A 21,571-nucleotide genomic window follows, 5' to 3' on the forward strand; every position below is an offset into this window, starting at 1 on the left:
CTCTCATAACAAAAATATGGGAAAGTAAACAGATCTTGAACATATTTGTATTTTTAATCTTTGTCGCCTGTGTTATCTCGGAGTCTGTGCAATCATCACACTTTGACTTCTGGGGAAGGTATTTGAATAAAAAGCGGCATATAGAGGATAAAGTTGCAGGGAAGGGTAAGAAAGAATGAGAAACTGAAATTTTCGATTCTCTCACTCTTACCAGCCAAGAAAGAAGGCTGGGAGTCATTCTTGATGGGCCCCTCCTCACCCCCACTCCCAATCCGTCATCAAGTTATGTCAGTTTCATCTCAAACTATATTTTGAGTGCATCCACTTCTCAATCCCAACTGCTACACCATCACCATATCCTCTTGCCTGGACTCCTGCCAAGGCCTGCCTTTCTTCCCCTCCCCCACCCATTTCTCTGCAGGAAATGGTGATCTGTCTGGGCTTACCATTGTGCCCATAGCATCAAGCAGAGTGCCTTGCTAAGTGCGTGGATATCATGTTATTAACGCAAACACCATCGTTATCTCTGCTCTGTTTACAATCCGGCAGTTTCGCACTACACTCAGAATAAAATCCCCAACCCATCTTCCTCTTGGGTCCCTTCCCCATTCTCACCTCCAACCACACTGTCTTCCTAGCTGTTCCCCAAACATACCCAGCAACTTCCTGCCTTAGGCTTTAAGGCAGGCAGTTTCTCAGGCTTGAAAGGTTTCTTCCCCCTACTCTCTGTCTCACTAACGTCTGCACATCTGTCAGAATTCAGTTCAAGTGTTGCTTCCTCACCCTCTAATCCTCCCTGACCCTCTGATCTCAATCAAGCCACACTTTCATATCCGTCCACAGCACGCTACACTTTGGTCTCAGCTGATAATTATTTTTACATTAGGAGCTGTGTCTGCCTGGTTACACTGCAGCCATGGCTCCTGACCCAGGACCATGGCTGTGGTATTTGAACACGCTGACCTACAGGTGTAAAGTCATATATAGGGTGGCTTAGAACCGTCACCTGCGGTGCTAGGGATCTAGTTTCCGACTCCAGGCTCAGGAGATGAAAGGTTAGGAGGTGAAGTAAGGATGGCATTGCAGGAAGACAGAACATGATGTGGATTCGAGGAAAGGGATCCTGTTTTAATGGCTCAGGTTTTTGACCTAGGCCACTGCTGGAGTGATTATTTGCAAAAACATTAGAATGTGATTTTTTTTTTTTAAGAAGATGGGGGTAGGAGTTTAATTTATTTATTTTTGCTGTGTTGGGTCTTCGTTTCTGTGCGAGGGCTTCCTCTAGTTGTGGCAAGCGGGGGCCACTCTTTCATCGCGGTGCGCGGGCCTCTCACTATCGCGGCCTCTCCTGTTGTGGAGCACAGGCTCCAGATGCGCGGGCTCAGTAGTTGTGGCTCATGGGCCTAGTTGCTCTGCGCCATGTGGGATCCTCCCAGACCAAGGCTCGAACCCGTGTCCCCTGCATTAGCAGGCAGACTCCCAACTACTGCGCCACCAAGGAAGTCCTAGAATGTGATTCTTTTAAAACTAACTTTTTGTGGAATTCCCTGTCAGTCCAGTGGTTAGGACTCAGCACTTCCACTGCCAAGGCCCCGGGTTCGATCCGTGGTCAGGGAACTAAGATCCCACAAGCTGTGTCGCATGACCAAAAAACCACAAACTGACTTTGCATGTATCAACCACTTATTTGACCCAATATGAATTAGCCAGTGTGTTTGTGCCATATTTTTAGTTTCATATACACATATAATGTGGATCATGACTCAAGATTCTAATTAAGAAGAGAAACACTTGTAGATAAATAATAATTTATTCTTTTAGTTTTATTAGAGGTCTTTTTTTTTTTTTTGAAGAAAATCTAAATAGAACTTGTTTTGGGCCTTCTGGACTATACATTTCTTAGAGTCACCAACATTGAACAATAGGATTTTAGAATCAAAATGGGTTGATGAGGTTGAGTAATTAAACTGCCTCCATTTAGATTTAAGACTGAAGCATGGTGGTTGGTGACTTTTCAAGGTTAGGTAAGTTTGTATGAAGCAAAGCTGGCATCTGGCCAGATCTTCTAGATTACAAACCAACATATTCCCCATTGATCTTTGCTCCACTGTGTATCTTTAATTAACATAAAGTGAAACTCCCAAGTCAGCCGTTTTTTAAGCATTGATGAAGTCATTATTGTTCTGTGATCTCTTTTAAAGACAAATTTTACCATCTGCCATTCAGAGAGCCACACAACCCTGCCTGGCTGAGACCACAAGTCACTGAGTCAAGGGCCCCTGCTGGGCCTCAGCTAATCCACTAAATCAGCGCAGCTGCTTATTTACCATCAGCTAATGAAAGGGAAATGGAGTGATTCTAAAAGCCTGGTAACCCATTCAGACTGGGCTTTAGAACCCTTCTTACACTATGTATTTAAATACAGGTGTGTCCTCCATTTAGATATTTGGCAAATTGTTTTCAAGCCAAATAACTAGTCATACTCAACTAGTCATACTCAAGAGCTAGAATGGGTCCAACTGGGAGGCTGTCCTAGTTTCCTGAGCCTGACCTGGCTGAATTCAGGCCTCTCCTGGCAGAGAGCAGGCATTTCCCCTTCCCTGCCTGCTTCTCAGCTCAAGCTGGGAGCAGTATAAGTATACAGGTCTTGCTTGTTCTCAGAGGGTTTCCAGACAAAATGCAAAGTGAGAATAAAGAGAAGGGAAGAGCCATAGGGTAACCATTTTTTTTCTGTCCCTGGATCTCAAGGGGAGGACCCTCCCATTCATTCCTCTGTTTTGTTAGTGTTTATTATGTCACTTCTTCTAAACAAGAAACAGCTTCTACGATGCCAGCCTTTCATTTGTCACATTGGATCAACACTGGTGTAGTGGAGTCCAGATAGACCTGGGTTCCATACCAGCTCTGCCACTTGCTGTGTAACTTTGTTGCGGGTCACAGAACCTCTGTGACCCTCGGTTTCCTTTTCAGTAAAGTGGGACTCGTGATCACTGAGATTAAGGTAATATTCATGGTAGATGCTTAACAAATGAGATTGATGTTTTATTAATATTAACTAGTTGAATGACCTTGGAAGAGTACCTTCACATTCAGCTGTTTCCTTATGGGGAATATGAGGAAGTTGATCCCAAAGGTCTCTCAAGCCCTTTTCAGCACTGACAGCTCTGTGGGTCCTTTCTCCAAGGCATTCTTGAATATTGGGGAACTAGCCTCTCACCCAAACACCCCTCTCATTTCCGCCGGTCTAGTACCCTCACGCCCAAGACCCTCTTGCCCGCTCACTCATGCCGCTGTGGAAGCTGCAGATTGCCGAGTTTCCAGGGCTCTAAATCCGTGCCGGTTGCCCGCAGCCCGGGTCTAGAGGCAGACTGGTTGCAGGGGAGGCGGACCCCGAGCTTGGATCCATCGTGGGGCGTCCGGGCCGTGGATCTCCTGGTAGGAGAGGTGAGGAGGACGCAGATGCTACCTACGGATCCAACAGCTTCTGCAAACTTCTTGCCCAATCCGAGCGCCCTCTCCGCCCAGTTCTCGGGGGGCGGCCGCGCAGTACGTACTGCGCAAGGGCGGGTGGCCTCGCCCTCCCGGGAAGCGCTAGCTTTCAGGCGCAGGCTCTGAGAAGGAGCCAGAGGCCGCGGGTGCGCAGTAGGGCTCCGGATGCCTCCGACCCGCTTCTCATTGGCCCCCACCAGGCGGGGCCCGGGTCTTCGGCCCTCAAGCGGAAAGCGGCGCCGGCTGCGCCACGCCCTCGGGCACCACCCTGCAGCCATGGGCGGGCCCTTGGCTGCCCCCAGCCGGGAAACGCCGGGTAATGAGATGCTAATGAGGCGCGAATAAAGCCTCTGCGGGCCGCGTGCCTTGGTGCGGGAGCCTACACACTGCGTGCTGCCCTGTAATCCCGGCATTTGGTCCGCGCCTCCTCCAACTCCCTTCCTCCGTCCCCGTCCCCCAACCCGCCGGACTGGGACGCCCGCCTGGCAGGAAGCGGCCCCTACGGGCTCCCGAGCCCCCGGGTAAGTTGTCCAGCTGCGCCAAATGTGCGGCCCCCGCCCGCGGAGGCCCGGGGTAGGAGTAGGGATGCGCCTCCGGGGAAATGTGGCTCGCGGCGCTCCTGAATTCCGCCTGGCCGGTCCGGCCCGTCTCTCTGCACCTCCGTCCTGCTCAGCCCCTCTCCAAACTGTACGGTCTGGAGTGTGAGTACCCCCGACCCCCGCTGCCAGTGGTCCAGCTCCCTCTCCATCCTTCCAGACCGGTCCACCCCTCGCGCATTATTTGTCCTGGTGTTTCCAGGTTGGGTCCCCCCTCTCCCCACTTCGCCGAGGTCTTCCTCCTTCCCACCCCCTAAGAGAGACCTTCGCCCTTCTTGACGTTCCGTCCGCCCCCATCCAGGTGACCTGCGGCGGCGATTTTCATCTCCTGCTTCGGCCCGGCCGCTGGGTTCGGGCAGGGACCGGTGAGGCGACCGAGCAGCGTGAGGGGGATCAGCCCAAGGATCTCCCCCCATGAGTGCCACCCTCCTACTCGAACTCCCCCGTGGGCAGTTCTCCAGGAATCCCCGTGCCCTCTGATTCCTCCGGGTCCCAGCGTGAGAAAGCTCTCTCCAACACCCCTCAAGTTGCGTGGGGGCCCGAGCGAGGGAGAAGGGGACAAAGGGAGGCCTTGTTTCGGGAGATTCCTGGGAGAGCATGCAGGGATGGGGTGGGGCGTCAATGGGAGTTAGAGGAACCTGGGAGGGGCGAACCCTGCTGCCCTGTCGCCCCCGCAGTCCCCCAGCCGTACTGTGGCCCACTGGAGCAGTGGCAAGTCACAAGGGAAGTATTTTGACCACAGTGAGTCGGAAATAGACCCAGTTGTGTGTTACTCAGTCAGATGCAACATCCTGGGGCTGTTCCGTGCAGTATTTTGGTGGTGGGAAGTGGAACCTACAGGGTTAGAGACCATCTCCTCCCCGTGGTGAGGCAATGAGCAGCGCTAAGGAGGAGAACTTTGCCCCTGGCATAAGATGCACCCCACACCCAGCGTCACACTGAGTCCCTCGAGGGTGCTGGGCACAGGGAGGCTTGGGGTGAGATAGGGCAGTACATGTGCCTAGCAGCTGGGGTTGCCGGTGTTAGATCTGTCCCTGTCTGTACTGCATGGAAAGCTCTCTTCCTGGGCACCCTGCCCTCTTCACATCCGAGAAATTCCCCGTGCTCTGCTTCCAGGGCCCCGAGAAGGCAGGGTAAGAATTCCTGTCCCCTGGGCCCCAGAGATGGAGCAGGGCTTGGAGATCCCTGAGCAAGAAGGCTGAGCTGGAGGCTCCCTGGCTTTCCGCGTGCCCTCTGTGCCCAGGACTGCTGATTTTTCATTTCCAAATTTGCCAGATTTCACTTGGAGTGGAAGGGATAGCAGTTGTCACTGGAGCAGCTGGCAGAGAGCAGCAGAGCCAATCAGGGTTGGACCTGGAGCTCCCTGGGGATACCAGACTTCCTTCTCCTCCCCTTCCTTTTCCCTTCCTCCTTTCTCCAGCCTCTTCCCTTCTCTTCCTTCCTTCTCTCCAGCAGCCACGTGCCCCTGCCCCTCCCTGGGAGCCTCCGAGGTCTCCATGGCCTCACCCACCTCCATCAACCCAGCACATGCCCACTTTGAGAGCGTCCTGCAGGCCCAGCTGTGCCAGGATGTGCTGAGCAGCTTCCAGGGGCTATGCAGGGCCCTGGGGCTGGAGCCCGGTGGGGGGCTGCCCCAGTACCACAAGATCAAGGCCCAGCTCAACTACTGGAGTGCCAAGTCGCTGTGGGCCAAGCTGGACAAGAGAGCAAGCCAGCCTGTCTACCAGCAGGGCCGGGCCTGCACCGGCACTAAGGTGGGTACCCGGTGCCTGGGATGGGGCCTGGAGAGTGGGGGAAGTCAGAGGAGGGGCCAGATGCCATGCGATGCTGCCTTGTGTGTTCGCAGTGCCTGGTGGTGGGTGCTGGACCTTGTGGGCTGCGGGCTGCTGTGGAGCTGGCGATGCTTGGGGCCCGAGTGGTGCTGGTGGAAAAGCGCACCAAGTTCTCTCGTCACAACGTGCTCCACCTCTGGCCCTTCACCATCCATGACCTTCGGGCACTCGGCGCCAAGAAGTTCTATGGGCGCTTCTGCACAGGCTCCCTGGACCACATCAGTGAGCACCATGTGGTGGCCTGGAGGGGCGGGTGAGCCTGGGCCTAGAGACAGGCCAGTGGAGGGGGTCAGGGGGCTGCTGCTGGGCCGGCCAAGAGGCAGGGTGGATAAGATTCACTTCAGCCAGGCGGCTTTCAGGACTCAGGGCCCTCACCTGTAAAATGGGCAGTTGGACTGAGTGATTTCTAAGACCTTCTCCGGCTCTGACCAGGAACACACTGGTGCTTGGGAAGGCTGTGGGAACCTGGGGTCCCTGTTCCTAATGTCCTCTCCCTTCCAGGCATCCGGCAACTTCAGCTGCTTTTGTTGAAAGTTGCATTACTGCTGGGGGTGGAAATTCACTGGGGTGTCACTTTCACTGGCCTTCAGCCCCCTCCCAGAAAGGGTAAGTACTTCTCTGCTCCTGAGGACCCCCAAATATTTTTTTCCTTACCTACTTTCCATGGCTGTTGTGAAGGTGTAATTTGATAGACAGCGTGTCATTGCTTTCTAAACCATAAAGCCCTTTAAACGTTTATTTAATTATTTCACTGGATTGTCCTGGGAATACAGGGGCCCCTTCAGATTTCCACACCTTTGTGCCACTCACACCCTCTGCCCCAGGGAGTGGTTGGCGTGCCCAGCTCCAGCCCAGCCCCCCAGCCCAACTGGCCAACTATGAATTTGATGTCCTCATCTCTGCAGCTGGAGGTAAATTCGTCCCTGAAGGTGAGTGATCCCTTCCCTCGAAGAAGCCAGCATCTTGAGCTCCTTGTGGGCCTTTCTAGGCTGTTACACCAGTCGTCCTCCTGCCACCACCCCCCTGTCCCCACCTCTAGGCTTCACAGTGCGGGAAATGCGTGGCAAACTGGCCATTGGCATCACGGCCAACTTTGTGAACGGGCGCACGGTGGAAGAGACACAGGTGCCCGAGATCAGCGGCGTGGCCAGGATCTACAACCAGAGCTTCTTCCAGAGCCTGCTTAAAGCCACAGGTCAGGACCACCCTCACAGGGTTTGCCCCCCTCGTGCCTCACTGTGGCCTGCCTCCCACCTCTCCCTCTCAGACCTGTCCACAGTCCAAGGAATCCCGTACTTTTCCATCTTTGTGGTCATGGCAGCAAAGAACTTGAGCCCCCAGGGGGGGCTCCACTCAGTGGCAGCCCCACTCAGCCACCCAGCATGACGAGTCTTAGAAATCTCTCGCAGAATGCATGGGATTTTGCTTTGTGCTTCTTTACATATGCTTTAATATAAAAATGCTATATAACCTGCTGTATAAAAAATAAATAAAATAAAATTCAGGAATTCAAAAAAACAAAGCAAAACAAAATGCTATATATTCAAAATGAAAGTGGTACTTCCAGAAGATGCCCTATGGTTACTTTGGCTTCGCACTGCCACGCCCCCTGGAGTGTGCACATCCCGGTTGGAGAAGCCGGGCTGTCCTCTGCAAGCCTGTGGACTATGTGGTGCACATCGCCCAGCTGCCACCCCACCCAAGTTTCTCATTTTGCTCCACACCTTTAGGCCTCCTGGGCCTGGGACAGATGGTCCGCTGTCCACCAGAACTCATGGGCCCCCCTGTGTGTGTGTGGGTAGAGGTGCCGCTGCAGGCTGAGCTGTGATCCCAGCTCTCAGAGGTCAAGCATGGCTGGGGTATTTGGAGAGGTGACACATGATGACGAGGCACATTCCTCGTACCCTGCCCTATCCCCACAGGCATTGATCTGGAGAACATCGTGTACTACAAGGATGACACCCACTACTTTGTGATGACAGCCAAGAAGCAGTGCCTGCTACGGCTGGGGGTGCTGCGTCAGGTGGGGCCCGGGCCCAGGCAGGGAGGGGCTGGGTGGTGGGCCCTGGGAGGTAGGGGCCAGGCCTGGACACAGTCTCTCCTTGGGTGTGGAGGGAGTCCCTCCTCTCTGCGATGGCGCTTCCTCCACCTCGGTAAGCTCTTCTCCCCTGGGACTTACGTGGCAACCTGCATCATATTCTGGGCTAAACACCTTATACCAGCCACAGGACTACACAACGTAAGCTCCATGAGGGCAGGGGTTTTGTCCGTCTCTTGTTTACTGATGATTCCCAGTGCCTAGAATGGTGCCTGCTATGTAGTAAGCACCCTGAAAGTATTTGCTGAATGAACTAGTTGAACACCTACTATGTGATAGGTACTTTGTTGAGAGCTTTATGTTCATTTTCTCACCTAATCCACACAAGTACCTTGAGAAGTTAGGTACGTTATCTCTAAATGATGGGGAAACAGGCTCTGAGAAGTTCAGTGACTTGTCCAAAGCAGGTGTATGGTAACAGTAATGATACTGGGCCTTGGAGGCGGGGTGGGACCTGGGACCCCCAGTGAGCGGCAGGCTGAGAGTTGAGGACAGGGCTCGAGCGTGGGAGGCTGGACATTCAAATTCTCCTCCCAGCTCAGCCTTCAACTGCTGTGTAGTCTGGGGAAGCCCGTTCCTGGGGCCTCAGGATGTGTACCTTCTACACCTAAGGGGATGTGATGGCCCAACTGACCCTGCTGGTTCTGATCTGTTGGCCACATAGGACTGGCCGGAGACCGACCGGCTGCTGGGCAGCGCCAACGTGGCGCCCGAGGCTTTGCAGCGCTTTGCTCGGGCAGCTGCCGACTTCGCCACCCACGGCAAGCTTGGGAAGCTGGAGTTTGCCCAGGATGCCCACGGGCGGCCCGACGTCTCTGCCTTTGACTTCACAAGCATGATGCGGGCAGAGAGCTCTGCTCGGGTGCAGGAGAAGCATGGCGCCCGCTTGCTGCTGGGGCTGGTTGGGGACTGCCTGGTGGAGGTGAGGGGTCAGTGTTCGCTGATTGGGGAGGGGCTCTCCGGACCCCTTGTGAGGAGGCACAGGGGTTCCCTGGCTGGGGGAGGAAGCAGCCTCGTGGGAAGGAGGGGGTATAAAAAGGTCTGCTTCTTGTAAGGAGGAGCAGAAGGTGGCTTGGTGTGTCAGGGCCCCCTCTGCTATGGCCCTGCAGTCATCTGGGCGTGGACACCCTTGTTGGACTCTCCCTGAACTGTTTCCTGTCCTTCTGCCCCTGCAGCCCTTCTGGCCCCTGGGCACTGGAGTGGCCCGGGGCTTCTTGGCAGCCTTTGACGCCGCCTGGATGGTGAAGCGCTGGGCAGAAGGTGCTGGGCCCCTAGAGGTGTTGGCAGAGAGGTGAGGCCTGAATTGGGGAGTTGGGGGGCGGGGTGGGGGCAGGGCTGGGTATAGGACAAGAGTCAGGAGTAGGGTCGGGGATGCTGGCTGAGTAGATGGGGGCGTAGAGAAAAGAGAACGAAGGAAAGGCCTGGCACTTCTGGAGGGGTGGGTGCTGATGGTGCCCTCCCACTTGTGCCCGATCCCACCCTCATCTCCCCAGAGAGAGCTTGTACCAGCTCCTGTCACAGACATCCCCAGAAAACATGCACCGCAATGTGGCCCAGTATGGGCTGGACCCAGCCTCCCGCTATCCCAACCTGAACCTCCGGGCCGTGACCCCCAGTCAGGTCAGAACCCCTGGCACCACCCGCCAAGACTTCCCGCGTCAGCTCCCGCACCCCAGGTCAGGCCTTCCCTCCTGTGGTCTGCCCAGTCCCTGCCCTGTGGGTGAGTCCCATCCAGGCAGCCCCTCCCCCATGGACTGGGGGGCGGGCGGCGGGGGTGTGTGTGGTCCGCCTGCCTGGAGACCTGAAAGGGGCTGCCTTAGGTACGAGACCTGTATGATGTGGAGGCCAAGGAGCCTGTGCAGAGAATGAGTGACAAGACAGACTCAAGAAAGCCGGCCACTGGTGAGCAGGCCTTCCTCCGGGGCCATGTCCAAAATATTTACGAAGCAGTGAGGCACGAGCACCAATGATCAGAACAGTGGTAGACGCTGGCGGCAGGGAGCAGGGTGCTGGAGCACTGCTGGGTGGTGGAGATGTTTGGGGCCTCCTGGAGAGTGCAGGGCAGTGGGGTGCTCGGCAGCAGCCATTTGCCAACTTGTGTGGAGTATTTCAGCACTCTAACAGCCTCTGTAACGCAGCAGCTGGATGGCAACGGAGCTGCACTGTTCTCAGCTGTCTGCCCCTTCCCGCCTTGCAGACCCCAAACCTGCCTCTCCTTTTAATCTCTGGGCCTCCCTTGCCCCTCAGCTCATAGCCTGCTGCCCTCTCTGTGGCCAGCAGTGGTTTCACTCTATTCATTCCCCTACTTTATTGCCAGAAAGATTTTTTCAAATGAGAAAACTGGGATGAAGGAGGTGCTGCTGACAGTGAGTGTTAGGCTGGTGCCCAGTAGGCGTGGGTCCCTGCTTCCCCCTCCCATATAGACCCCGCACCCAGCAGCTGGGCTCTCTCTGCGGGCCCTGGTGCCTTCAGTACAGCGTGGCTTCCTCTCCTAGGGTCGGTGGCCACCCAGGAGGAGCTGCTACACTGGTGCCAGGAGCAGACGGCTGGGTACCCAGGGGTCCACGTCACCGACCTGTCTTCCTCCTGGGCGGATGGGCTGGCTCTGTGTGCCCTCGTGCACCGGCTGCGGCCCGGCCTGCTGTGAGTCAGGCATTGGGCTTGGGGGTCCCTGATAGCTCCTCCCTCTCTAGGCAGTGTGGAATGGTGGGCGATCACTGTGTAGGAGTTAGCACACCCAGCTGCGTCCCAGGCCACCCCTTGCTAATAATCCTGCTCTAGTCACTTTGCTTCCCTAGAGATAGATTTCCCGCCTGACTCTGCCTGCCCATGAGAATCAAATGCATTCAATACGGAGAGCTTTGTGAGTGGTAGAAGCCCCCCAAGGCCAGATGCTGTTGTCATGGGAGGGGTGGGGGGTAGGTAGCACAGAGAATAAAAACCCTTTATGCCCTCTCCTCCCTTTCCCGGTGTCCCTCCCCTACTGCTCTCTCCCCCTTCCATGGGGCAAGTTCTGGTCTCCCACTGGCCTTTCTCCCTGACGCCCCACAGGGAACCCTCAGAGCTGCAGGGAGTCGGGGCTCTGGAAGCGACTTCTTGGGCGCTGAAGATGGCAGAGCATGAGCTGGGCATCACGCCCGTGTTGTCCGCACAGGCAATGGTGGCAGGGAATGACCCACTGGGCCTCATTGCCTACCTCAGCCACTTCCATAGTGCCTTCAAGAGCACACCTCACAACCCAGGTGACCCGGAGGTGGGGAGGACCGGGTGGGGTGAAGAGGGAGTGTGTGTGTGTGTGTGTGTGTGTGAGCGTGTGTGAGCGTGTGTGGGTGTGTGTGGTGTGTGTGGTGTGTGTGTGGTGTGTGTGTGTGTGGTATGTGTGTGTGTGTGGTGTGTGTGTGGTGTGTGTGTGTGTGTGTGTGTGGTGTGTGTGTGTGTGGTATGTGTGTGTGTGTGGTGTGTGTGTGGTGTGTGTGTGTGTGGTGTGTGTGTGTGTGGTATGTGTGTGTGTGTGGTGTGTGTGTGGTGTGTGTGTGTGTGGTGTGTGTGGTGTGTGTGTGTGTGTGGTGTGTGTGTGTGGTGTGTGTGTGTGTGTGGTGTGTGTGTGTGTGTGGTGTGTGTGTGTGTGTGGTGTGTGTGTGTGTGGTGTTGTGTGTGGTGTGTGTGTGGTGTGTGTGTGTGTGTGTGTGTGGTGTGTGTGTGTGGTGTGTGTGTGTGGTGTGTGTGTGTGTGGTGTGTGTGGTGTGTGTGTGGTGTGTGTGTGTGGTGTGTGTGGTGTGTGTGTGTGTGTGGTGTGTGTGTGTGGTGTGTGTGTGTGTGTGGTGTGTGTGTGGTGTGTGTGTGTGGTGTGTGGGGTGTGTGTGTGGGGGGGTGTGTGTGTGTGTGTGGTGTGTGGGTGTGTGTGTGGTGTGTGTGTGGGGGGTGTGTGTGTGTGGTGTGTGTGGTGTGTGTGTGTGCGTGGTGTGTGTGGTGTGTGTGGTGTGTGTGTGGTGTGTGTGTGTGGTTGGTGTGTGTGTGTGTGTGGTGTGTGTGTGTGGTGTGTGTGGTGTGTGGTGTGGTGTGTGTGTGTGTGGTGTGTGTGTGTGTGTGTGTGGTGTGTGTGTGGTGTGTGTGTGTGTGTGGTGTGTGGTGTGTGGTTGGTGTGTGTGTGTGTGTGGTGTGTGTGTGGTGTGTGTGTGGTGTGTGGTGTGTGTGTGTGGTTGGTGTGTGTGTGTGTGTGGGTGGTGTGTGTGTGTGGTGTGTGTGTGGTGTGTGTGTGGTGTGTGTGTGTGTGGTGTGTGTGTGGTGTGTGTGTGTGGTGTGTGTGTGGTGTGTGTGTGTGTGTGGTGTGTGTGTGTGGTGTGTGTGGTGTGTGTGGTGTGTGTGGTGTGTGTGTGTGTGGTGTGTGTGTGGTGTGTGTGTGTGTGTGGTGTGTGTGTGGTGTGTGTGTGTGTGTGTGTGGTGTGTGTGTGGTGTGTGTGTGGTGTGTGTGTGGTGTGTGTGTGTGTGTGTGTGGTGTGTGTGTGGTGTGTGTGTGTGTGTGGGGTGTGTGTGTGTGTGGTGTGTGTGGTGTGTGTGTGTGTGGTGTGTGTGTGTGTGTGTGTGTGTGTGTGTGTGTGTGTGTGTGTCCTCTACGGGACAGCCTGGGAGAGGTATCCTCTATCCTTCTGGGCTGGCACATAGCTGTCTGTTCTGGGGGGTACAGTATTGGCCCCCTATCTACCCTGATTCTCCCAGCAGGCCCAGTCAGCCAAGGCTCCCCAGGCACTGCCAGCGCTGTGCTGTTCCTTGGCAAACTGCAGAGGACCCTGCAACGGACCCGGGCCCAGGTGGGGAGTTTGGGTGGGGTTGGCCTGGGCAGTGGGTTCCTTGTGGGGATCCCTGGGGTGATGAGGATGTTCAGAATGGGGGAAGGGGAGAACTGGGGGCTCAGAACGTAGGACTTCTTGCAGGGAAATGGGGAGGATGCTGGTGGCAAGAAGCCTCGTGTGGAGGTAAATGCACGCAGGGGCCGGACAGTCCCTTCCCTGAGGTACTCTTTCCCATATCCTGTCCCCCCAGGCCTTGCTCGCCACCCCAGCTCCTTGTAACCTCCCCCCGCACCATCCAGTCTCGCTTCCTAGTCTCACTCCCTATCCCTTCCAGTCCTTTCTATTCATCTGTACACATGGACTCCCCAGCTGATCCTGCCCCTCTGCCTCTGGGCCTGAGCACTTACCTTTTTAGGTAGAGGCTGAGACCCCAAGTACTGAGGAGCCACCTGTCCCAGAGCCTGATGTACCGGTGACACCCCCATCCCAATACCAGGAGGTGAGAACAGGGGCCCTGTCTGCAGGCAGAGGCCTTGGAAGGGCAGGGAGGGGAAGGGAAAAACTTGGCAGCTGCCTCGGACTCCAGCTGACCTGCGGCCTGGGGGTTGGTGCAGGCCAGTGCCGAGGATCTGTGTGCACTGTGTGGGGAACACCTCTATATCCTGGAACGCCTCTGTGCCAATGGCCGTTTCTTCCACCGGAGCTGCTTCCGTTGCCATATCTGTGAGGCCACATTATGGCCAAGTGGCTACGGGCAGCACCCAGGAGATGGTGAGTGGGCCTGGGAGGCATTCAGAGGGACTCTGGGTCTGGCCCTGCTTGGGGGGGCCAGGAGCTTGAAGGTGGAGGGGAACTGGGGTGCTGGGCATGAGGTAGAAGCAGGCTGAAGATGACACTTTCTTCTCCTGAGCTCCGTCTCCTCTGTCCCCTCCAAAGCCCCAAATGCGGGGTTCTGAGAAGCCAGGAGGCTGGTAGAAATTTATCAGCCAATGCAGAGGCCTGTCACCCCCACCTTTCCTGATAAACCGAACATCTGTTCACCGGGCTGCCTGCATCTGATGGCTCCTCCCCTCTCCCGCCTTCCCAGGACATTTTTACTGCCTCCAGCACCTGCCCCAGCCAGGCCACAAAGAGGATAGCAGCGACAGAGGCCCTGAGAGTCAGGTAAAAGCTGTGGAAGTGTGGGATGGAGGGTGGGAAGGAGGAAAGGGCTCTCTAAGCCCGAGACTTTGCTGGGGGTAACTGAATGTTCTCCACTAGAGTGTAAACTGCATGATGGCAGGGATCTCTGTACCGTCTTACTTGTTGATGAATCCCAAGTATCTAGAACACTGCCTCACACTGTTCGGTAGACGGCATAAATGAATGAACGCCAGGGCCCACATCTGTCTCAAGGGGCTGCCTCAACCCACCCTGGCCAGGTCACTGACCAGAGCATATGGTGGCTCTTCTAGGACCTTCCGACACACAGTGAGAATAACATGCCATCACGCCCCTCGATTCCCGGGGCCCCCCAGGAGGGGACCACTCCTGTCCCAAGCCAGCCCACCCGTCAGCTGATCCGCCTCTCCAGCCCAGAACGCCAGCGGTTATCCTCCCTTCATCTCACCCCTGACCCGGAAATGGAGGCTCCACCCAAGCCGCCCCGAAGCTGCTCCGTCTTGGCCCGCCAGGCCCTAGAGGGAAGCTTTGTGGGCTGGGGAATGCCAGTCCAGAGCCCTCAAGGTAGCTGCTGGCCCAGGGTGGGGATGGGAGGGTGGTATTCGGATTCTTGGACGGGGATGTGGGGAATGGGGAGGGAGGTCCTGCGGATCTCAGCCCATATCCACTTCTCTGCTCAGTTCTTGTGGCCGTGGAGAAGGAGGAAGAAGAGAGTCCCTGCTCCAGTGACGAGGAAGCAGAGGAAGACGTGCCATTGGACTCAGACACAGAACAGGTGAGTGGGAGGAACCTGGCCACCTATTCTGCCCAAGCCAGCACACATCCACTAAATATACCCTGGCCCCTGCCCGGGAGAAACCCACAGCACCCATCCTCTTGAGCCCAAATGACTCTGAATGTCTTCTCACCCAGGCTGACTCTTTCATGTCTCTAGGCCTCTACCTTTTCTATCAGAACTTATCCCACTTCCAGCCCAGGGTCTTTCTGGTCCCTTTCAAATGCAGCTTTCCCAACCCCTATCCACCTGACCCTGTCATAGGTTCTGTGGAGCTTGGCTAAGAACTCTGGCACCATGAACAGTTACCCAACGTGGCGTCGGACTCTGCTGCGCCGTGCTAAGGAGGAGGAGATGAAGCGGTTCTGCAAGGCTCAGGTGCGGCCTAGGGGTTCCCGGAGGTTCTAACGGGATCAGGGTTCTGAGACTGGGGATCAGAGCTCCTCCGGGACTCTGTTCTTGAGCAATCTGCAGACTCCTGGGCCTTCTGTCTTGTCCTCAGGCCATCCAACGGCGACAAAATGAGATCGAGGCTGCCCTGAGGGAGCTGGAGGCCAAGGGCACGGAGCTGGAGCTGGCTTTGAGGAGCCGGAGCAGTGAGTGAAGACAGGGAGGATAAATGAGCCTAGGACACCTCTGCCTCCTGGCCCTGTGTTCCACCCCCAGCGACCCCCAGACTACCAGGCTGTGGCCCACAGCAGGTTCTGCTCCTCATGCCGTGATTCCTGTGACCCTCCTTAGAAGCCTGACTGGCCCCTCTTCTTCCTTCTTGTCAGGTTCCCCCGAACAGCAAAAGGCACTATGGCTAGAACAGTTGCTACAGCTTGTTCAGAAGAAAAACAGCCTGGTGGCCGAGGAGGCTGAGCTCATGATCACGTAAGGGGTGTCAGAGTTGGGGCGTGGGGGGCAATGGCGTGTGAGCCAGGCCCCACAGCCAGGTCTTCGGTCACCCTAGACACCTGTGCCTTTTCTATCCCTGCCCTCCACAGGGTGCAGGAGCTGAACTTGGAGGAGAAACAGTGGCAGCTGGACCAAGAACTGCGAACCTACATGAACCAGGAAGGTAGGTGGGATGTGGGGAGAGGCTGGTATTTGCACAAGCCTCGTGATCTCAGATACTGCCCAGGCAACAGTCCTCTAGTCTGAGTACCTCTGAGGCTGAACTGCCTTTTGAATTGCTTCTTGAACTGCAGGAAGCCAGAGGATGGGGCTCCAGGCCCACATTCTGCGCCTTCAGTTCAATCACAGCTGCACAACTGGGCTTTTACACAAGATTCCTTTAAAAGTGGTGTTGCTGCTAAACAATGCTAGAAAACCATTAGTGTTGATAAACCAAATTCAGAGTGGGAAACAGCTGGGGTTGTAGAAGTCACACAGGCCGGGATTAGGTTGTGCCTCTCCTGCCGTCCTCCCCGTTCTCTGTTCTCTAAGTAAGTTTCACCCCTCCCTTCAGAAACCCTGAAGACAGCTGCTGACCGGCAGGCTGAGGACCAGGTCCTGAGGAAGCTAGTGGACGTGGTGAACCAGCGAGATGCCCTCATCCGCTTCCAGGAGGAGCGCAGGCTCAGTGAGCTGGCCTCGGGGCCAGGGCCCCAGGGCTAGAAGAGGGTAGGCTGCCTGTCTTCTTCTCTGCAAGGAAGACTGCCTCACCCCAGGTCAGTGCCACCCTGTTCATCAGGGCTGCCTGGGAGAGGCCTCACTGTTTACAATAAAAAAGCTTCTGCCGTAAACAGGACTTTGGCTGCCTACAGGGGGGAGGTGGGGGAGTGTGCAGGGAGGGCAGCTGTGTAGGAGCCTGAAGGTCTACACTGTGACAATCACACCGACCCTTGGCCCCAATCACTGCCTCTACAAGGAAAAAGGCAGTGCCACCAAAGTGTCAAGCTTTATTGTTCCTCTGCTCTGTCTACTTCCTGCTGCCCCAGGAGCCCGGCTGGCTGGGACTCTGAGCCCAGGTCCTGGGCCTCCCTTGCCCTTCCCAGCACATGCTGGAGCTCAGCTCGGGCCCGACACAAGCCCTTGGCCTCCTGCACGTGGAAGAGGTAGAATGCACCCGCCCCCAGCACCAGTCCTACACTGGGGGTCCAGAGCAGTACAGCAACTTCCCTGATCTCTCCTCCAGCCGCCAGGGCACACAGCAACGCCAGGAGAAGAAGCCCTAGACCAATCACGTGGCCAGCGATGGTGGCCCACCAGCGACCTTGAGCCATGCCCTGGTCCAGTTCTGTCCAGGCCTCCCGTAGCACACTGATCAGCGGAGACCTTTCTGCTGGTCCTAGAACAAAGTGGGACAGTGGGGAGGGAGAGTGAGGGTCTGAGGGAGGGATGGGGCTGCCCCATGGGGAAGGGCCAAGGAAAAGGATGGGGCTGACTCACCATGGGTAGGGCTGGGGTTGTGCTGGGGGGGGCTGTGTCTCACACACAGAGTAGCCATCAGCGCCTCATGATCGGAGAGGGGGCTGCCGCCGTGAGGCTCGTGGCCTGTAGTAGTTCTGAGAGTCTTACAGAAGATGTATAGCCCAGACACCGCCTAGAAAAAGAGCCAGAGAGAAATTTCTGAGAGCGCCTTTCCCAGAGAACCAGTTCCTGGCTATCCCATTCTCCAGCCGCCACTGATAAAGACTAGACTAGTTGGACAAAGAATCAGCATAGGCTGATATGCCATGAAGAGAGACAGAGACTGAAGGCACATTGCAGGGAGACGTCTGACCTTATAAAGCACGTAGTCAATACGGATACCCAAGGGAAACTGCTCTAGCTCCTGCCGGTTGACGTAGCAGTTCTGCGGTACCATCGTACAGCCTTCTTCAGGGCCCTAGGTGAAGAGTGGGCTTGAATGAGGATGCAGGGGGAAGGAGGAGGGGGAGAGGCTGAGGGTGTAGGTGGGGAAATAATCAGGCAGGTCCTCACCTTGAAGTCCCGAGTCTCCAGATAGGCATCCTGCAGTCCCGTCCACTCCTTCAGCAGGCGGAAGCCCAGGTCCTTTGGGTGCAAGTTGAGGTCCCCACACAATAGAACCACATCAGCTTTCTTGGACGTGTGGCTGGGGGAACCAAGATGGTAAGGCAGGAAATCTTCCCTCACCAGCTCTGCCCTAAAAGTGGGGCCTTAGCCACCCTCAGTTCCTGGACCCCATCCCACTTCCCCTGTCAAGCCCAGGCTCACACACTGGATGAACTGGGCCAGTTCCCAAGCTTGGGCCACACGATGTGCTAGGTAGATGTCCTTCTGTCTATTGTACTCGGCATGGAGCTGAACAAGATAGAGGAGATAATTGCAGATGAGACTGAGGGTCCCAAGGGCAGGAGTAAATCAAGCTTGCAATTGTCACTTGGCACGCTGCTTGGTAAAATATGTGTGAACCTTGCCTACTGGCCTTGGGAGATCCTGCTGCCACGCCTCACCCCAAGGCAGCCTGGCTAAAGGAGGAGTCCCATCTTCTCCCTCCCAGGACCAGGACGCCTGTCCCAGCCTTAAGCACTGCCGCCCTCACTCACATGGGTCACGTAGGCGTTGAGCACCAATCCACCCAGACGGAGCACCAGCAGCCCCACGGCCTTCCCACAGAACCAGTCACCGTGGTGGATCTGTAGGCAGGAGGGGGCGGGAACTCAGGGCACTGCTACCCTCTTTCTGCCCATCCCCTGCAGCCCTAGGAAGGCCACCTCCTTTACCATGTGTCACAGGGCGGCGGGGTGGGGAAGGGACGTGGAAGAGGTCAGAGGTCAGGCTCACCATGTAGGGGTAGCCATTGAGGGTGAAGACGTGCTGGGTGAATTCCTGGATTGGGTGTTTGGAGAAGACACAGAGACCACTGCCAATGATGCCACTGAAAAGCCAAGTCCTAGTCAAGAGCCACAAAAGCAAGGAGAGAAATACCCAGCCCCCTCCCCCTCCCTCGTCTCCCAGCTCTTATCAGCTACTGTTTCTCCCTCTGCTGCTGGTACCACCCCAGCTCAAAGCTCAAAGAGACGGCATTTACGTGGGCGGACAGGATGGCCTGATGATAAATCTGATGAGCTGAAGAGCTAGGTCTTCCTCATTCCACCTTCTCCTGCTCCCACACTCAGAAGAGAGGGCGCTGGGGCAGAGGGAGGCGGGCGCAGGAAGCACGGGGAAGGGCTGGCTGGCAGGGCCCAGGGCCTCCAGCTCTGAGATCAGGCTTCGGGGCCAGTGGGCTTCTCACCTCCGGAAGTAGTGTGCTGCTGGGTAGGCGGGGAGCAGCTTCTGCCTCAGGTACTGGAAGTCCTGCTCGCTCCACACCTGAGGGGAGGGGTGACGATACCTGCCGGTCCTTCCCCCAGGGCGGGAGCCCCCGCCCGCGCCCCAGCCGCCCCCACTCCCGCCGGGCTTCCACACCAGCTCCGCGCGGCCCCACCTCCTCCAGGAGAGCTAGGTCGAAGCTCTCCCTGTTCAGAAAGTCTCCCAGGCGCTTAACGCGGTCGGCCCGGTGCTTGCTCAGGTAGGGAATGCCCCTGAGAACGAAAAGCGCAGGGGAGGTGACGGCTGGGGTCAGGCGCGGGCCCCGGAGGTAGGGGTTGCCCCGCACCCCGAGGGTGTAGGGCAGGGGAGCGCCGTGGGCTGGCTGTGCGAAAGGCCTCCTGCCTCTGGCGAGGGGGACGGCGGCCCCAGACCCGGGTCGGCGGGCGCACTCACCAGCAGTTGAGGTTAAAGACCTTCAGTCGCAGGGAGAAGTTGGGCTTCATGGCAGGGACGCTCGGCGGCGCGGGACGGCTCGGCCTCCGCAGCGACGGTCGCGTTGGGGACAGCGGCGGGCGGGCGGCCTTCCCCGCGGGGAACCGCGCACAGGTGCTCGCCCTACTCCCGCTCTCCCGGGAAGGCCGCGGCCCCGAAGTGCCCGCGCCCGGGGACTGACTCCCGCGTTACCCGGGCAACCGGCCGGCTGGCCCCAACCTGGCTGCGCGGCAACCCGGAAAGGCGATCTGCGGTGAAATCAGGCGCTGACTGGAGGCGACTACCGCGCTGGAGGACCCTGGGCTTGGGGTCCCAGAGGAGGTCCGTGGATGGGGGGGGCGGCGGCGGCGAACCACGCTGACGCACGCTAGGCGTGGGGTCCCTGTTCCTTTTCTCCGAAGCTCGTCGTTGGTGGCGGCCGCCCGCGCGCCCCCTCCAGCCTCTCGAACGCCTCAACAGCAACAGGCACAAAGTTGAGGAAAGGCCGGACCTTCGCCGACCGCCCCGCCCCCGGCCCCCTCCTTCCGGCGAGCGGCGGGGGCGGGGCCGCGCGGTTGCCCTGGCGACGCGCTATGTTTGTGAGTCGAGGAGTCCTTGCGCGCAGCCATGGCGAGCAGCTCGCAGACGCCGCCCGAGAAGCCGCTGCAGGTGAAGGTGGTGGGGCTCTTCAAAAGCTCCAGCTTTCAAATTGCGAAGAGCGCCGCTGAGGTAACCGCGAAGAAACCACAAGGGCGGGAAGGCCCGTCCCGCTTCCGAGTCGTGCGCCTCCTGGTGGCGGGGGTCGAGGTTCAGGGAGGGGATGTCCCGGCCGGGGTGGGCTGTCTCTGGATGGATATCTGCGTGCAGAGGGCGAGGGCCGGTCCAGGCGAGAGTTACACTTCGAGAAGGGCTACCTTTAAAGAGAGATCCGAGCGAAGGAATCGTTCAGAACCTTTTTGGGAATAACACACATTTTATCCCACGTTAATTTTTTTTTTTTGCGGCACGCGGGCCTTCCTACGTTAATTTTTAACTGAAATTATAGATTTTAAAACTTTGTGAAAAAAATGTTACCATATAACTAGCTGATTTTTTTACAAACTCCTTTCCCAAGTGATTTTTGAAAACTATTCATTCGGGGAGGGTTTTTGTTGTTTTTCTTTAAAGTTTCTATAGCAGTCACTGCATTCCAGTTGAATTAGGTGCTTATGGGATTTCTTAACAAATGACCCACAAGTGCTTTGGAGACTACAGACATTTCTTTGTAAACATGCAGAACAATGTAAAATGAAAAACACTTTAAGTAACTGGAAGAATTAGGCCAGGTCAGTAATGCCGCAGCATTCCTACAACCCGAATGCAGGAGAAATGTAGAAGTGTATAAAATGTTGAAATGTAAAATTCAGCACTTCTTTGGGGTTTGCTCCAGAAATGCTGTTGTAAGATTATGCCAAGCTTCTCTCCTTCAAAACCCCAATAGGCTCCAGGACAATGCCTTATTCATGTCTGTACCTCCCAAAGTACCCAGCTGGATACTTGAAACAAAATGTTCCCAAATAGAATTAATCTTAAGAAATTCCTAACTTCTTACCTGCTCCAAGTCCACAGAGTTACAGTCTGAATTTAAATCAAGTCAGGAAATAGTGACTAATTTGTGAAATAGGTAAAGTTTACATTAAGATGAAGAGAACAAGTGATAAGAAGTCTGTGAAAATGATACATGGATCATTAAAAGAAGTAGAAATTATGGACTGTGTTAGCTGGGCTGATAGGATCAGCAAAGTTATATGGCTCAAATTGTATTTAATAAGTGTGAGGGATTTTTTTTCTCTTGTTTTTCTTAGCTCCTTTTCTGAAGGCATATGTTTTCTCCACGCTGTAGAGAAGACGTTGGCGTATTTTTTCTCTGTAAAGTCCACATATAAAATTATTAGGCCTTTGGAACCATAGGTTCTCAGTCATGACTACTCAACTCTGTCCTTGTGCAAAAGCAGCCACAGACAGTATGTAAATGAATGGTGGTTTTCCAATAAAACTTTTATTATGGACACTGAAATTGGACTTGCATATAATTTCACAGGACATGAAATGATTCTTCTTGTGATTCTTTTTCAACTGTTTAAAAATCTAAAAATTATTCTTAGTTCTCAAGTCTT

General features: G+C 55.9%; 3 protein-coding genes across 13 annotated transcripts in view; 2 read left to right on the forward strand and 1 right to left on the reverse strand.

Moving 5' to 3' along the window:
• Positions 1-3,584: 3,584 nt before the first annotated feature.
• MICAL1 (microtubule associated monooxygenase, calponin and LIM domain containing 1) lies at positions 3,585-16,471 on the forward strand. Of its 10 annotated transcripts, none has more exons than XM_060167357.1 (26): positions 3,585-4,010; positions 4,387-4,595; positions 5,545-5,839; positions 5,932-6,139; positions 6,419-6,523; positions 6,742-6,846; positions 6,957-7,112; positions 7,840-7,940; positions 8,680-8,937; positions 9,191-9,306; positions 9,509-9,635; positions 9,836-9,917; positions 10,511-10,658; positions 11,067-11,257; positions 12,732-12,823; positions 12,935-12,988; positions 13,221-13,304; positions 13,420-13,576; positions 13,893-13,969; positions 14,260-14,530; positions 14,647-14,741; positions 15,006-15,119; positions 15,244-15,337; positions 15,518-15,617; positions 15,731-15,804; positions 16,195-16,471. In XM_060167357.1, the coding sequence occupies exons 3-26, from the start codon at positions 5,582-5,584 to the stop codon at positions 16,341-16,343; spliced, it is 3,216 nt and encodes a 1,071-aa protein (XP_060023340.1). In that variant the 5' UTR covers positions 3,585-4,010; positions 4,387-4,595; positions 5,545-5,581; the 3' UTR covers positions 16,344-16,471. The 10 variants fall into 10 exon arrangements, with proteins under 10 accessions (XP_060023340.1, XP_060023341.1, XP_060023342.1 ...); XM_060167358.1 differs by having other exon boundaries at positions 4,387-4,450; positions 5,538-5,839; XM_060167359.1 differs by lacking the exon at positions 4,387-4,595 and having other exon boundaries at positions 5,538-5,839.
• Positions 16,472-16,610: 139 nt separating this feature from the next.
• Positions 16,611-20,030, reverse strand: SMPD2 (sphingomyelin phosphodiesterase 2). Its single transcript, XM_060167361.1, has 10 exons — positions 19,398-20,030; positions 19,120-19,216; positions 18,928-19,004; positions 18,477-18,570; positions 18,239-18,328; positions 17,911-17,993; positions 17,652-17,784; positions 17,452-17,556; positions 17,118-17,271; positions 16,611-17,016 (listed from the first exon to the last, which is right to left on the reverse strand). The coding sequence occupies exons 1-10, from the start codon at positions 19,445-19,447 to the stop codon at positions 16,628-16,630; spliced, it is 1,272 nt and encodes a 423-aa protein (XP_060023344.1). The 5' UTR covers positions 19,448-20,030; the 3' UTR covers positions 16,611-16,627.
• PPIL6 (peptidylprolyl isomerase like 6) overlaps positions 19,958-21,571 on the forward strand; it is a 34,291-nt gene continuing 32,677 nt past the window's right edge. For both annotated transcript variants that reach the window (XM_060167364.1, XM_060167365.1), the window contains exon 1: positions 19,958-20,144. In XM_060167364.1, coding sequence (XP_060023347.1) covers positions 20,043-20,144 — 102 coding nt within the window. In that variant the 5' untranslated portion in view covers positions 19,958-20,042. The remainder of the gene's footprint in view (positions 20,145-21,571) is intronic.

This window comes from Lagenorhynchus albirostris, chromosome 12 (assembly GCF_949774975.1).
Source record: "Lagenorhynchus albirostris chromosome 12, mLagAlb1.1, whole genome shotgun sequence".
Taxonomy (NCBI): Eukaryota; Metazoa; Chordata; class Mammalia; order Artiodactyla; family Delphinidae; genus Lagenorhynchus; species Lagenorhynchus albirostris.